This window comes from Lissotriton vulgaris, unplaced genomic scaffold (assembly GCF_964263255.1).
Source record: "Lissotriton vulgaris unplaced genomic scaffold, aLisVul1.2 SCAFFOLD_675, whole genome shotgun sequence".
Lineage (NCBI taxonomy): Eukaryota > Metazoa > Chordata > Amphibia > Caudata > Salamandridae > Lissotriton > Lissotriton vulgaris.
Genome location: NW_028249837.1, coordinates 456,613 through 473,879, shown reverse-complemented (window position 1 = coordinate 473,879; position 17,267 = coordinate 456,613). Strand labels below are relative to the sequence as shown.

At 45.8% G+C, this 17,267-nt stretch overlaps 1 protein-coding gene across 1 annotated transcript in view; it reads left to right on the top strand.

Moving 5' to 3' along the window:
* Nucleotides 1-17,267, top strand: part of LOC147663476 (long-chain-fatty-acid--CoA ligase 5-like) — a 225,920-nt gene that overhangs the window by 172,088 nt on the left and 36,565 nt on the right. Inside the window, exons 12-14 of the mRNA XM_086950420.1 lie at nt 614-748; nt 14,647-14,781; nt 14,937-15,032. Of these exons, the coding sequence (XP_086806546.1) occupies nt 614-748; nt 14,647-14,781; nt 14,937-15,032 (366 nt within the window). The remainder of the gene's footprint in view (nt 1-613; nt 749-14,646; nt 14,782-14,936; nt 15,033-17,267) is intronic.

The window sequence follows — 17,267 nt, the reverse complement described above, 5'->3', positions numbered from 1 at the left end:
CCACCAGGAGTTTTCCCAGGCTGAGGGGTTGGGTCCTAGGATGAGGATCTCTGTCTTGTCCGTGTTGAGTTTGAGCCGGCTTTCTTCCATCCAGTCGGCGACTGCCTTCATACCGTGGTGGAGGTTGGCTTTGGCGGTGAGTGGGTCGTTGGTGAGGGAGAGGTTCAGCTGGGTGTCGTCGGCGTAGGAGATGATGTTGAGGTCATGGAGTCTGGCGATGCGTGCAAGTGGAGCCATGTAGATGTTGAAGAGCGGTTTATACAGTTTATATTTTTGTACTTATGTTATAATTATTCTTAATTTGAGAGGCAGTGAGTAAAACGGGCGTATCCAGAATCACATAATTTATTGGCAAAGCTCCAACCAGTCAATTGATCCCAAGTCAGTGTGCCATACTTAAAAACGCAAATGTCAAGGAACATGGACCATTGGTTTTGTGTTTTCAATCTTCATAAAAATTAATGAACAGGAAACTATGAGACTGCAACAGATTGTGCAGGCAAAATAGTTGAAAATAATTTCTAAAACCTCAACCAAAGGAAATAGGTCAGGAACTCAGGGGTCATACTAAGATGAATGTAGGCTGATACTATTCTTTTTTTTATCTCTGCAGACTGTGATATATTGCTGCGGAGCACGTGTGGGCTTCTTTCAGGGGGATATCCGGCTGTTGACCGATGACATGAAAGCTCTGCGACCAACCTTCTTTCCCACTGTGCCACGACTGCTGAACAGGATCTATGATAAGGTAAGCACTGGTGATGAAAAGGAACAATTCCATGAGAGTTATGTTATGTTTTGTTTAATGTGTGCACCACCTATGCCACAGAAGGTCTCTTGGCTTGAAAAATTCCTTTTGATCAGTGTTGAGTCTATGTGAACAGTTTTAAAGCAGAAAGCACTGTTAGAATTCTGATATAGAGTTAGTCTTCATCTTTTTCCTGAAGTAATCTTTGTTTTCACTTGGGGCTTAAATAACAGGGTTATCTGTTCTGGAAGCAGACATCAAGCAGCCAAAGGAGTATTTCACTGAGTAGTTTTTGTGGCATACACGTTTGACGATCAAGAATACATGTGCTGTGCTCCACACCAGAATGCCCTCACGGATGATAGTGCGTTTTACAAATACACCTAACATAACTTAAACACCTAGACGGAATATAGGTGATAGTTAATAATAGTATTGAACAGCAATGAGAAGGTCCCACATTTAGCATTTTAAATTTTCTGAAGTCAAAAATATCCTCTACTACTGAGGAATGTCACACTCTATTTCCCCAGTTACTAAGAGGTTTCATCCACAAGATGAGTACAACTTCTTTGGGGCTATGGCTTTGAGATCATTGTGATGGGCGAGTTGTGATAAAATTGCACATTTCAGAAGACTTTGAGATTCCCATCTTACAATCAATTCCAAAGAAATAGATTTTCTGTTTAGAACAACTGAATTCATTAAAAACTGTAACAGACAAATTGAAGAGATGATAGCTGAAAGGCGAGTGTAAAGAAAATGAATATGTTGTGTCTGAGATGATAGGAATATGGTGAATTAGTGTGCCTGACACTCCTCTGGCCAATGTGGGGGCTTCCATTTGCTCTCTGTAAAGTTCTCAAATGTTTTTCCTTTCCTGTGCCATGATTTTTAATCTGAGAGCAATTTATTTACTGCAGTCATGTGCGTCTGTTGAAATACTAACACTTCCTCAGTATACACTGCACACTGATCATGTAACATAAGTTCTAACTAAAGTTGGGCCAATTAATTTTGACGTCAAGACTGAAGCCTCTCCGCCAGCCTTAGCCCCAAAGAAAGCAACAACACTATTCACTATCCACCACAAAATATGTTTTGCACTGTAAAGGTGCACTTTTCAATTGTAAACACTGCTTTGCACCACATTTCAAGAAGGGGGAGTTACTGGGAAGGATCATTGTAAACACCTGTATCTGTAGTGTCATTTGAGTTTGTAATAACAGAACCATTGTGGCTCCTGATGGACTCCATAGAACTGTGACGTAAGCATTAGAGTGTAGTGAAGTGAATGCAGATTTGGAATGTTGAGTTCGTAGTCATTGACGAGTACCCGTGCTGGGTAGGCTGTTACAATATCTACCAAGATAGCCAAACTGGGCTTGTCATTGATAAAGAACACCTATTCCAGCAGGTGCAAACAAGGGGAAATATATTCATCCCACCAAAAAAACAAAATATTGCATGTGTGCTGCAGTGTACAGCACACATCCAATTTGTGGGACCCTTCTTAGTTTGTCAGCAAATAGCATTTTGTAATAGAAAATTATGCTTTCAGTACAAATTCTATCATAATTAGGGCCCATTCACCACTGCACAATGCTACAAGTCTATACTTAGCACATGACAGGCTACTTTGAGCACCATTCGTAGAGTATTTTCAGGATGTGCTAGGACAGTAAGTGTATATAAGTAATGCACATGACTAAATATACAGTTGTAAACTACATCATGCATTTTGTACACTTGCTTAAGTCCAAATTGTTTGAGAACAATAATAGCTCTCATGAAAGAGGGCATGCATAGGTGTAAACTATGCTTGTCCAACGGTACATCTGGTTACAAAACTTCTTGAAACTCCAGGGGGAAGAGGATTGTAAGTGCTACAACAATGGGTACACAAAAACCTGATGAAGAGCAACATCCACTTGAAAATGAAAGACTGCTTAGAAAGGTTCTTAGCAAATTTTTCGGTACCATGATCAATGTACACTCTCAGGAAATGCTAAGTGAAGTTAAAGGGTTTAAAAAATATATTTGTCTTTCTTTTACTGTAAATATATTTACACCCCTCTTCCTTCATTCACAATGTGCTTTTGTATTTACTTATGCCTACCACCCTTCCAGGTCTCTCCAGACATCTATATCATCTATGTCCTGGGTTTTTCTTAAAATCTGACTCCAGATGTAATCCATCTACTTGGAGCCAGCCTCGAGGTCTCAACGACTGGTGTTTCTTGTCCTTCCTATTTTCTTTTTCACTTGAGGGAGGGGAAGTTGAGGGCTTGCCTGATGGAGTTTGATTTGCACTTTGTGACGGGTGCGACCTATCCATCTCCAGCCTCGTTTCATGATGTAATCATGAACAGGGAGTTGGAAGTCTCCTGCCATAGGTCGTTGTTGCTCATGGTCTTTGGCCAGTGGTTTTGGAGGATTTTCCTAAGACAGGGGTTGATGAAGGTCTGGACTTTGTTGCTGTGGGTCCTCCAAGATTCTAATCCATACAGGACAACCGATTTTATGTTGGTGTTAAAAAGCCTGATCTTGGTTTGTAGTGTTACGTCCTCAGAGCCCCACATCTTTAGCTGAATAAAGGCAGCCCTTGCGTTGCCAATTCTTGTCTTTACATTGGCGTCTGTGCCACCCTGCTTGTTTTTGACACTGCCCAGGTAGGTGAAGGCATCAACCTCTTCCAGTACATGGCCTGCAAGAGTGACTGCAGTTGTGATGGATGTGTTAGCCTTCACCATGGCTGGACTGGCCGTACCGGGCATCATGTGTTTCCCCGGGAGGCTGGAAGGGTGGGGGCCGGTTTTGTTACTGGGGGATGTTTTTGTAGCAGTGCATCAGTTTTTAAAGCACGCGCTGCAGATTTCTTGTATATCCAGCGGTTTTCAGACAACAATAAAAGTGTCAAGGTAACTCTGGTTAGTAATGTACCTGCTGGAGAGAGATCAGAGTTATGTCTAGTGGCAGTTTTTGACTCATCTAAGTTAGCGGAGAGGGTCAAAATGCCTTCTGCAAAGGAAGTGTACCATCCAGATCACACACCAAACAGCATAAGTGTGTTACTGCTTTTGTCACAGAGACCCTTTTGTTACTGTGCAGTTCATATGTTGTATTCATAGTCTAGGACAGTGAGCTATGAAGTGTCATCAAAGAGCTGAGTGCAAACTGCATGGTACAGGTCAGAAAGTTATGTTTCTTTCTGAGTCTTTCTTTATCCTATTGTTGTTAAAAAAGGGTTTGTTTGGGTATTTATTTAGTTTATTTTGATAGTTTTTAATATAGCAAACATGACCCTTGTGGGTTTTAGAGCGCTATACAGATTTACAGCAAGCAGTCATAAAAACAGTAATGTGAAATTCAGCAACAACCAAATATCATAGTTCAATCATTAATAATACAATGTCATAGTTCAGACCACTGCAAGTACCAGGCAGTGTTGAGAAGCAGGGGGTTAAACTCGGTACTGGTAGGAAGAGTGTACAAGGTAGCCAGAGATAAGTAGTCATTTGAGTGACCGAGGAAACTGGAATCTTGGGATCTTGGGTAGAAATGTGTTCATAAGTAGTCCTTTGACTTCTTTCTTGAAGGATATGATTGAGAGATTTGTTCTGATTTCAGGAGGTAATGCGTTCCAAATTCTTGGCGCAGTCCCAGAGAAGGCATGGTTGTAGGTTTTCTTCTTGTGGAATCTCTGAGGTTTCAGAAAAAAGGTGTTGGAGTTTCTGGATGATCTGGAATCGCCAGAGAGTTTGAGCATGTGAACGAGATAACTAGGGGTATTTTGGTGGAAGGCGTTATGCATCATGCAGGCAATTGTTTCTGTATTCTTGCTTGTTAAGGGAGTCGGTTGAGGGATTTGAGATCCAGGGTGATGTGGTTGTATCTCTTTGAGCCAGTGATGAGTCTAGCGGCAGAGTTGAGAGAGGCCCTTCGAGGAATACCCTAGTCCAACAAGGGAATCACTCGGGCTTGTACTGCATGCTTGAAGTCATTTGGGGGGAGGAAAGGTTTTATTTTTCTCAAAATACTCATTTGGTGATTTGCTGCTTTGATGGCGGCACTGATGTGCTTCTGCATGTTGAAATTCTTGTCAAGAGTTACACCCTGTAATTTTGAGGGCCATTGATTTCTGGAATGCAGTTGAGGGCTGTAAGCTGTTTCAATCATTCTTCAATGACTAGTACCTGAATGGGAGAAGCGATTAGTCGGAGCTCATGTTTTTGAGCATTTAGTTTGAGGTAATTGGTTGCTAGGAAGGTTTTGAGTTTTCATTAGTGTTGTGTTGATGGAACTGATATCTTCTCGGGCGGAGACTTTTAGGTATAGCTGGGTGTCTTCGGAGTACATGTGACAATGGATGTATGGATATTGGAAATAGGTAGGAAATTGTTGAGATCAGTTTGGTCCGCTTTTGTTTTTTTCATGATGGGGTAAATTGACCGGACTTTAGGCAGGCAGGGATGGAGCTTTGAAGGAGGTAGGCATTAACAATCTTGGTCCAGATTAGGTGTACTGCAGGTAAGATTTCCTTGATGAATTTAGAGGGAAGAAGGTCCTTGAAATTGTTTGAGGGTTTCAGTTTAATTAAGATTTTATGAATGGTGTCTTCATCAAAGATTCTGAAAGAGTTCCATGAGGCATTGTTTTTGAGAAAATGCCCAGGAGAACATGCTGGAATGGTAGGCATGGGATCAGAGGGGAAGGGTGGCCTTGGAACATTGTTCCAAGGCCATCTGCAGATTACTTCTCATGCTTTCTGCCTTCTACAGAAAGAAGGAGGCAAATTCCTTACAATTTGGTAGTGAATTGGATAGCACCAGTGACTGATTTGGTGCGCAGTTTGATTGTGCTTTTATGAGAACAAACAGTTTTTTGGGTTGGCTACTGACTTGATCTAGTTGGTGTCTGAACTGCTCAATAGTAAAGCCAACCCTTAAACGAATTAAATCAAACAGTATTTTTTAGAGCATAGCTATTCACCCCTGAGGGTATCCAGGCTCTGAGATCTCGCTGGGTTCAGTTGAAGAGCTAGGTCTTGAGTCTCCTTCTGAATTCAGCGAGAGAGAGAGAGATGTTCGTACGTGGAGGAGGAAGGTAATTCTCGGACTTGGTGACGAGGTAGATGAAGGAAAGACCTCCACTGTAGCTTTGGTGAATGCTGAGAGTGTGTGCAAGGGCGTCTGAGGACAGGTGTCTGGCAGGCTGTTGGAAGTTCAGGTGGTGGTTGATGTAGCTGGACCATTGTTGTGGAGGGCCTTGTAGGCATTTGCCAGCATCTTGAACTGGCATCTCTTCTGGATGGGGAGCCAGTGGAGGTTCCTAAGTTGGGGGGGAGGGAGTGTTGTGGATCCATTTGGGGAGGTTGACGGTGAGTCTGGTCGCTGCGTTCTGGAGTCTCTTGAGGAGATGGGTGGGGATTCACGGGAAGAGCGCGTTTCCGTAGTCCAACCGCTGGTGACAACTTAAGGTCTTAAGTGACATTGTTCCTGGTGTTAACAGAGATCCATCTGAAGAAATTTGGGAGCATGCAGAGGCTGTGGAAGCAGGCTGAGGAGAATGCATTGATCTGGCTTTTCAAGGTGAGTTTGCTTTCCAGGATGATGCTGAGGTTGCGATTGTGATCTGTTGGTGTGGTCATGGGTCTGAGTTCTGCAGGTCACCAGGTACCGTCCCCCGGGGAGGTGTTGGAGTGAGTGGATGAGTTGGGTGTTGTCTGCTTCGGATATGATGTTGACTCTGTGGGGACTGACAACGTCGGCCCGGGGTGTCATGTAGATGTTGAACAGGGTAGGGCTGATGGATAGCCTTGAGGGGAGCTGCAGATGATGCTTTTGGGTTCTGAGGTGAAGGGTGGTAGGCTAATTCTCTGGGTGTGTCCTGTAGGGAAGGATACGATCCAATTGAGGGTGTCTCCCTGGATCCTGATGCAGTGAAGTCTTTGGATGAGAGGTTGGTAGGATATGGTGTTGATCACAGCTGAGAGGACGGAGAGGATCAGGGCTGCAGTTTCACCCCGGTCGAGGAGGGTTCTGATGTCATCAGGTCGGTTTCGTGCTGGGGTTGGTGTGGAAACCGCATTGGGATGTGCCAGAAGGTCGTTTCTTACTAGGTGTTTGGTGATCTGGCGGTTAATAATTGTGTGACGTTCTGAAATTGTGCTTTTCCAGACTAAGAACTCTTAAAAAATACCTACTAGTATGAATGACATGAATCCTACATCGTGTAGTTAACTTTGTCTTATGTAAAGATTTCTATGCACTGATTTACACATGTATGATTCATTGTCTCTGTATTTGTGTGTTATGGAAAGTGCTCCTACACCTTACACTGTATGAGAGACACTATAAAACCAAATGAAATATATGTGACAGAAGGACGCTATGGAGGGATGAGGGGCAGTGGTAGAGGGTAATATTCAGGGAATGATTGAAGAGCCCCAGCAAAGATTGTTATATCCAGGTGCACTGTAAGTCCATCACTTGCCCAGCTTTAAAAGCTAATCCAATTGAATATATAATGAAATATGTGTTGTAGAATGCATCATTTTTGCACACATTTTCTTAGGGGGAGAACACCCCAAACCCTCCTTGCAGTGGTCAGATTCACTCGCTGCACACACTATGCACTGTACTGGGGCTGGTCTGACAAACTTTTACAGGGATGCTTTGGGTTCCCAGTCTGGCCCTTGCCTTCGGGATCTTGGTTTCTCCCCTGTGGATGTTGAAACCAAATTGTGCTGATCTGGCTGCCACTTTGTCGGTCTTCTCTTCCATCTGCCGATGGATATGGGAGAGGAGGGCCATGTTGTATGCAAAGTCCAGGTCATCGAGTTGCATCCAAGGTGTCCCCCGGATCCAATTTCTTTTCCTTGCTGTGGATGTCTTCATGATCCAATCTATGGCCGACAGGAAGAGAAAAGGCGAGACAAACAACCTTGGCGGACTCCTGTCGCCACGTTGGAGGCTTCCGTGGTGTTTTCTCCACGGACTATCATGTAAGTCATTCCCTCGTAAGAGTTCTTGATGATTCTTATGAGTTTATCTGGTACACCGTGGGGTCAAAGTAGTATCCAAAGGGTCTCTGTATCCACGTTATCAAATGCCTTCTCATAGTCAATGAAGTTGACATAGATCGTGGAGTTCCATTCATCGGCTGCTCAATGATGATGGGCAGTGTTGCAATCTTGTCTGTGCTGGATCTATCTTTGTGGAAGCCAGCTTGCTGGTCTCGTAACTGAGCATTTACTTGTTCCTTCATTCTGTTCAGGATGACTCTGTTGAACACTTGCCTGAGGTTGACAGAAGATTAATACCTCTGCAGTTTGCGCAGTTACTAAGGTTACCTTTCTTGATGATCTTGATAAGAAATCCCTCATTAAATATGATGGTACCTTTACCTGTTCCCAGATCCTTCCAAACATGAGGTAGAGCATGTCTACTGATGTTTCATTGTCTGCATTAAAAGCCTATGCAGGAATGTTGTCAGGTCCTGCTGCTTTCCTATTTCTCAGATGTTTGATGGCTTGCAGTATTTCTTCCTTGGTTGGTCTGCTGCAGTCGACTGGCAAGTCCTCCTTGACAGTTAGCTGTATGCCTGGTGGAGACTGTAGCCGGGGCTGGTTTAGCAGTTCTTCAAAGTGCTCCACCCTTCTTTGTTGTTGGCCTTTGTTACCCATGGTTGTCTTCCCAGGTTTATCTTTAACAGGTCTTTCTGGCTTGCGGTATCTGCAGGAGAATTTCCTTGTTATGTCCTACAGTGCTTTGAAGTTGACATAGCTTTTTGTTTCCTGGGCATCTGTGGCCAAGACCATCGAGGAATCTATGCTTGTCTACTCTTAAGCTTCTCTTTGCTTCCTTTTTGGTGTTTGGTGCATTTGCCTTAAGCTCCCAGTTTGTTTGCTCTTGTTCGGCTGGTGTTGGCTACAGCTTTCTTTTCCTTTCATGCTTGGATTTTGCAGAGAGTCTCAGCGGGGATCTATTCCTTATGCTGGTGTTTCTTGAGACTCAGCAACTCCTGGCAGGTCGATATCACTGTTTATTTGATTGTCTGCTAACGGCTTTCTACGAGGTCTCTGTCGTCCTCTAATTCTTGCAATACTTTAAAATTGTTACGGAGGTTGACTGAGTATTCACTCTGTTTCTGTGTATCTTTGAGAAGGGTGGTGTTATATTACTCGATTCAGAAAAGGGGGTGGTGATGAACAGAGTGTCTGAATTGAGCAGACCACTCTTACCCAGTCCAAAGATCAGGGCTTGATCCATCACCGTTATTTATCTCACTGCCCCATCCCAGCTCAGAACCTGGCTATATGCAAATCAGTCTGTCCCTGGCCCAGTGCATCATGGGAACAGGGCAGACTAAACTACCAAGCCAATTCTTCACCAGAAAGGAAACAAGCTACCGGGGACCGGTTTCTGGCATTTCAGCCGTCTTCGGCCCGGCTTGCTTGAATCCTGATGGAGCAGTGAGAAAGGGACTCATGTCTGAGTATACCCTGCCACACCTATAGTGGCCAAAATCGATTCAGAAAAGGGGGTGGCGATGAACAGAGTGTCTGAATTGAGCAGACCACTCTTACCCAGTCCAAAGATCAGGGCTTGATCCATCACCGTTATTTATCTCACTGCCCCATCCCAGCTCAGAACCTGGCTATATGCAAATCAGTCTGTCCCTGGCCCAGTGCATCATGGGAACAGGGCAGACTAAACTACCAAGCCAATTCTTCACCAGAAAGGAAACAAGCTACCGGGGACCGGTTTCTGGCATTTCAGCCGTCTTCGGCCCAGCTTGCTTGAATCCTGATGGAGCAGCGAGAAAGGGACTCATGTCTGAGTATACCCTGCCACACCTATAGTGGCCAAAATCGATTCAGAAAAGGGGGTGGTGATGAACAGAGTGTCTGAATTGAGCAGACCACTCTTACCCAGTCCAAAGATCAGGGCTTGATCCATCACCGTTATTTATCTCACTGCCCCATCCCAGCTCAGAACCTGGCTATATGCAAATCAGTCTGTCCCTGGCCCAGTGCATCATGGGAACAGGGCAGACTAAACTACCAAGCCAATTCTTCACCAGAAAGGAAACAAGCTACCGGGGACCGGTTTCTGGCATTTCAGCCGTCTTCGGCCCGGCTTGCTTGAATCCTGATGGAGCAGTGAGAAAGGGACTCATGTCTGAGTATACCCTGCCACACCTATAGTGGCCAAAATCGATTCAGAAAAGGGGGTGGTGATGAACAGAGTGTCTGAATTGAGCAGACCACTCTTACCCAGTCCAAAGATCAGGGCTTGATCCATCACCGTTATTTATCTCACTGCCCCATCCCAGCTCAGAACCTGGCTATATGCAAATCAGTCTGTCCCTGGCCCAGTGCATCATGGGAACAGGGCAGACTAAACTACCAAGCCAATTCTTCACCAGAAAGGAAACAAGCTACCGGGGACCGGTTTCTGGCATTTCAGCCGTCTTCGGCCCGGCTTGCTTGAATCCTGATGGAGCAGTGAGAAAGGGACTCATGTCTGAGTATACCCTGCCACACCTATAGTGGCCAAAATCGATTCAGAAAAGGGGGTGGTGATGAACAGAGTGTCTGAATTGAGCAGACCACTCTTACCCAGTCCAAAGATCAGGGCTTGATCCATCACCGTTATTTATCTCACTGCCCCATCCCAGCTCAGAACCTGGCTATATGCAAATCAGTCTGTCCCTGGCCCAGTGCATCATGGGAACAGGGCAGACTAAACTACCAAGCCAATTCTTCACCAGAAAGGAAACAAGCTACCGGGGACCGGTTTCTGGCATTTCAGCCGTCTTCGGCCCGGCTTGCTTGAATCCTGATGGAGCAGTGAGAAAGGGACTCATGTCTGAGTATACCCTGCCACACCTATAGTGGCCAAAATCGATTCAGAAAAGGGGGTGGTGATGAACAGAGTGTCTGAATTGAGCAGACCACTCTTACCCAGTCCAAAGATCAGGGCTTGATCCATCACCGTTATTTATCTCACTGCCCCATCCCAGCTCAGAACCTGGCTATATGCAAATCAGTCTGTCCCTGGCCCAGTGCATCATGGGAACAGGGCAGACTAAACTACCAAGCCAATTCTTCACCAGAAAGGAAACAAGCTACCGGGGACCGGTTTCTGGCATTTCAGCCGTCTTCGGCCCGGCTTGCTTGAATCCTGATGGAGCAGTGAGAAAGGGACTCATGTCTGAGTATACCCTGCCACACCTATAGTGGCCAAAATCGATTCAGAAAAGGGGGTGGTGATGAACAGAGTGTCTGAATTGAGCAGACCACTCTTACCCAGTCCAAAGATCAGGGCTTGATCCATCACCGTTATTTATCTCACTGCCCCATCCCAGCTCAGAACCTGGCTATATGCAAATCAGTCTGTCCCTGGCCCAGTGCATCATGGGAACAGGGCAGACTAAACTACCAAGCCAATTCTTCACCAGAAAGGAAACAAGCTACCGGGGACCGGTTTCTGGCATTTCAGCCGTCTTCGGCCCGGCTTGCTTGAATCCTGATGGAGCAGTGAGAAAGGGACTCATGTCTGAGTATACCCTGCCACACCTATAGTGGCCAAAATCGATTCAGAAAAGGGGGTGGTGATGAACAGAGTGTCTGAATTGAGCAGACCACTCTTACCCAGTCCAAAGATCAGGGCTTGATCCATCACCGTTATTTATCTCACTGCCCCATCCCAGCTCAGAACCTGGCTATATGCAAATCAGTCTGTCCCTGGCCCAGTGCATCATGGGAACAGGGCAGACTAAACTACCAAGCCAATTCTTCACCAGAAAGGAAACAAGCTACCGGGGACCGGTTTCTGGCATTTCAGCCGTCTTCGGCCCGGCTTGCTTGAATCCTGATGGAGCAGTGAGAAAGGGACTCATGTCTGAGTATACCCTGCCACACCTATAGTGGCCAAAATCGATTCAGAAAAGGGGGTGGTGATGAACAGAGTGTCTGAATTGAGCAGACCACTCTTACCCAGTCCAAAGATCAGGGCTTGATCCATCACCGTTATTTATCTCACTGCCCCATCCCAGCTCAGAACCTGGCTATATGCAAATCAGTCTGTCCCTGGCCCAGTGCATCATGGGAACAGGGCAGACTAAACTACCAAGCCAATTCTTCACCAGAAAGGAAACAAGCTACCGGGGACCGGTTTCTGGCATTTCAGCCGTCTTCGGCCCGGCTTGCTTGAATCCTGATGGAGCAGTGAGAAAGGGACTCATGTCTGAGTATACCCTGCCACACCTATAGTGGCCAAAATCGATTCAGAAAAGGGGGTGGTGATGAACAGAGTGTCTGAATACAGCCAGGTTCTGAAACTGGGATGGTGCAGTGAGCTAAAAAACGGTGTTGGATCTAGCCCTGATGTCTTGACTGGGTGAGAGCTTTCTGCTTAATTCAGAGACTCTGTCCCTCACCACCCCTTGTTGTAAATATTTTTGTCCACCCTAAGCGTGGAAGGGTATTCTCAGATGTGAGACCCTTGCTCATTGCACCATCAGGATTCAAGCAAACCGGGCCGAAGACGGCTGTAATGCCAGAAACCGGTCCCCGGGAGCTTGTTTCCTTCCCAGTGTAAGAATTGGCTTTTGTAGTTTGGTTTGCCCTGTTCCCATCATGCACTGGGACAGGAACAGACTAATTTGCATACAGCCAGGTTCTGAAACTGGGATGGTGCAGTGAGCTAAAAAACGGTGTTGGATCTAGCCCTGATCTCTTGACTGGGTGAGAGCTTTCTGCTTAATTCAGAGACTCTGTCCCTCACCACCCCTTGTTGTAAATATTTTTGTCCACCCTAAGCGTGGAAGGGTATTCTCAGATGTGAGACCCTTGCTCATTGCACCATCAGGATTCAAGCAAACCGGGCCGAAGACGGCTGTAATGCCAGAAACCGGTCCCCGGGAGCTTGTTTCCTTCCCAGTGTAAGAATTGGCTTTTGTAGTTTGGTTTGCCCTGTTCCCATCATGCACTGGGACAGGAACAGACTAATTTGCATACAGCCAGGTTCTGAAACTGGGATGGTGCAGTGAGCTAAAAAACGGTGTTGGATCTAGCCCTGATCTCTTGACTGGGTGAGAGCTTTCTGCTTAATTCAGAGACTCTGTCCCTCACCACCCCTTGTTGTAAATATTTTTGTCCACCCTAAGCGTGGAAGGGTATTCTCAGATGTGAGACCCTTGCTCATTGCACCATCAGGATTCAAGCAAACCGGGCCGAAGACGGCTGTAATGCCAGAAACCGGTCCCCGGGAGCTTGTTTCCTTCCCAGTGTAAGAATTGGCTTTTGTAGTTTGGTTTGCCCTGTTCCCATCATGCACTGGGACAGGAACAGACTAATTTGCATACAGCCAGGTTCTGAAACTGGGATGGTGCAGTGAGCTAAAAAACGGTGTTGGATCTAGCCCTGATCTCTTGACTGGGTGAGAGCTTTCTGCTTAATTCAGAGACTCTGTCCCTCACCACCCCTTGTTGTAAATGTTATATTACTGGCATTGATTTGTCGGTTCCATCCATGCTTTCATCAGCTTCAGCTTTAGCGTGCCCATCACAAGGGAATGGTCTGATGCCACATCTGCTCCTCTCATCACTCTCACATCTTACAGAGACCTCTGGAACTTTTTGGCAATAAAGACATAGTTGATCTGATTCTCTGATGAATGGTCTGGTGACACCCACATTGCCTTGTGCATTTTTTTGTGGGATTACACTACTACCTATCACCAGACTGTTCAGGGCACAGAGATCTGTGGGCCTTTCACCATTCTAGTTCATGTCACCAAGGCCATGGTTGCCCATGGCTTCTTTGTATCCAGTGTTGTCTCTAATAATCTTGTTATTGGGGTCCCCCATCAGTGTGGTGATGTCTCTCTCAAGGCATTTCTCTAGGATGGACAGAAGTCTGTTGTAAATCTGTTCTTTTTCTTCTTCTTTGCTGTCATTTGTAGGTGCATAGTACTGGATAACATTCATGTTGATCCCCTTTTCATTTGCGCAGAAGGTTGCTGCGATGATTCTAGGACTGTGGGCGTCCCATACAATCAGAGTTTTGTTGGCTGCTGATGTTAACATCAGTGTTAGTCCCTGAGTATGTGGGGCGTTCACTTCCTCGTGTCCAGAATACAGCAGCATTCTTCCTGGAGCCAGTCTTTTCTGTCCAGCCTTGGTCCATCTGGTATCACTGATGCCAAACAGAACGAGACTGTATTTTTTCATTTCATCTGTCACTTGGGCTGGCTTGCCTGTCCCGTACATGGTCCTCACGTTCCGTGTCTCAATGGTAATGGTTTTGGTCAAAAGCAGGTGCATCAGCTTTGTGGGTTCCGGGGATTTTTGGCTTTCACCACAAGGCATCATAGATCTCATTGAAGGAGATTACTCTCTCCCCGAGGGTTGAATGCCCTAAGGTCTTTTGAATGACGTTTCTTTAGATAGGTCTTTCTTTTACATGGTGGTTTAGCTAGCCCCTCAATAACCCCCCTCATTTCACTGCTGGGCTTGGGACAGTTATAGCAGAGTTTGTTTTTATACTACAATGCAATATATCACACCTGCGGCTGCACTGACAGATGGCCCAATCAGGTGTCAGTTAGATGTGCACAAAACTGATGAAGGTACATTGCCAAACGTATTTTAAAACAAATATAGTTAGCTATGTGGGTTTTCATGTCATTTCCATGGTAGTTTTCCATTCTCTCCTTTCATCCTCACTAGGGACACCATGTACACTGCACATCTAGAAAAAAGCTCTATAAGAGAAGTATGTTTGTGATCCCAGGATCCTTGAAGTATTTGTAGAGGTCTTGTGAATCAGTCCAATGTCCCCATGAGATGCCTTTGAGCCTTTTCACAAGTGAACTCTTTCCACACAGATACAGAGCGGAGCACAGACACCTCTCAAGAAGAGAGTTCTGCAGTTTGCCATAGCCCGAAAGTTTGCCGAGGTTAAGCAAGGTGTTATCCGAAATGACAGCATCTGGGACAAATACATCTTCAAGAAAGTCCAGGTATGAGCACTCCTTAATCCATTTATATTGTTTGTTAAATGGACTGTGCACGTAGACATTTTCATGCCTTTACTTATAAAGTTTGCTCTGAGCATTGATTGCAAAATGGTGTATTTATCTCCACTCTTCTGATGCCCTTTTGATGTTTTTTACAGGATACCATGGGAGGGCGGGTGCGAATCATGGTCACTGGTGCTGCGCCCATCTCCCCCACTGTGCTGACGTTCCTGAGGGCAGCTTTAGGGTGTCAGGTAAGTGCAATCAGCTGAGCAGACCAATCAATCCGGGTCCAGTGCTTACCAAAAGAAGTCACTGCCTGTACTAATACTCTCATAATTATAACAACTAATTGAATTTGAGCTGGTGGGTGCAGGTGGGGCGGAAGATGGAAAAACAGTCTCAAAGAAATAAAGCAGGAACCTGCAAGAGTGAGATAAAGAGGCAGGGAGTGCCTGGTGGTGTATTACAGAGACATGAGATGGAATCAAGACTATGCACTCTGGGCACTTGACACGCTGACATTCATCAGCACCAGTCTCAGATCTGGGTTAAATCCATCGTTATTTTGCTCACCAAGCCACCGCAGTTCAGACATGGCCATATGCAAATCAGTCTTGACCCGTGCCTCATGGGAACAGTCCAGCCCGAACTGCCAAGCCATGTCTTCCCTGGACCACAATCAAGCATCCTAGGACCGGTTTCTGGCCATCAGCCATCTTCAGCCAGGATAGCTTGACTCCAGTGGCGTAGTGAGCACGGGACCCACATCTGGGCATACCCTTCCCACATAGGGTGAACAGCAAAACACACAAGATGATGGACGGAATGTTGCACAATGGCAAAACATTCACCCCCAGTCACAGATCTGGGTTTAATCCATCGTTATTTTGCTCGCCAAGCCACCCCAGTTCAGACATGGCCATGTGCAAATCAGTCTTGACTCTGTGCCTCATGGGAACAGTCCAGCCTGAACTGCCAAGCCATGTCTTCCCTGGACCGGAATCAAGAATCCTAGGACCGGTTTCTAGCTATCAGCCGTCTTCAGCCAGGATAGCTTGACTCCAGTGGTGTAGTGAGCACAGGAGGCATACCCTTTCCACATAGGGTGAACAGCAAAACACACACGATGATGGACGGAATGTTGCACAACGGCAAGAACATTTACCCCCAGTCACAGATCTGGGTTTAATCCATCGTTATTTTGCTCACCAAGCCACCCCAGTTCAGACATGGCCATATGCAAACCAGTATTGACCCTATGCCTCATGGGAACAGTCCAGCACGAACTGTCAAGCCAATTCTTCCCTGGACCGGAAACAAGCATCCTAGGACCGGTTTCTGGCTATCGGCCGTCTTCAGCCAGGATAGCTTGATCCAGTGGCGCAGTGAGCACTGGACCCACGTCCGGGAATACCCTTCCCACATAGGGTGAACAGCAAAACACACAAGATGATGGACGGAATGTTGCACAATGGCAAAACATTCACCCCCAGTCACAGATCTGGGTTTAATCCATCGTTATTTTGCTCACCAAGCCACCCCAGTTCAGACATGGCCATATGCAAATCAATCTTGACCCTGTGCCTCATGGGAACAGTCCAGCCCAAACTGCCAATTGAAAATGAGCACAAGTGCATTTGTTAATTCAATACACTAAAAAAGACTAATACCTGTCATCCAAGTTATTCTTATAGCTCTGGGGGCATGGAATAGTCTGAATTGTCATACTTGAAAGAGTCTAATTGTCAGTAGGTGTGTCGATACAGCGATTGGCAACGCTGGGAGGAGCAATGGGTGGTGCATGCTGCAGTGGACTCCTGACAAGAGCCCTCGCACATATTGTTTTACAAATTAAGCGCTGCTTATTAACTTGAGATGTTTTTGCTTTTAAATCCCCCATTGCCGAGTTTTCCTCCTCATTGCTTGCTGCCTTGACTATTTTTTCCAACCCCTGATGCCATTGATTACTGTTGCCTATTTTTCATGTTCAATAAATATTGTCTACAATTTAGATTTTCTCCTCTGTTGCAAAACCCCATCAACCGTGTTCACCATGTCAACACCCTTGAAGCCAGGTGTGCACCTAATAAACAGATGTAAATAAATAAATACACCTCCTACCTTTTCCCTCCTTGCCTCACCTTGCCCTCCTCCGTCCAATGCATCCCTTATGCTTTCCGTCCTGCTGTATAACAAGATGTTGCTTCTTTCCATCACTCCTCTCTGCTCTCTTCTTGCACACTTTCTGCATCCCCAGAATCCCTGCAACATAAGCATCGTCATCTATACTTGTATCTCCCTACAATTCCCCTAATCCCCTTCTACCCCCTTTTCTCTCCTTTGACAATCCCTTTCTCTTTCCTAACATCCCTCGCCATCCTCCTTCCCCTGTGCTTCCCATCCTTCTCATCCCTGCCCGTCCTGCCTTTGTCATCTCCCTTGTCACCTTCCCCGTAAAATCCACTCTTTCTGCCTCCTCCCTTGTT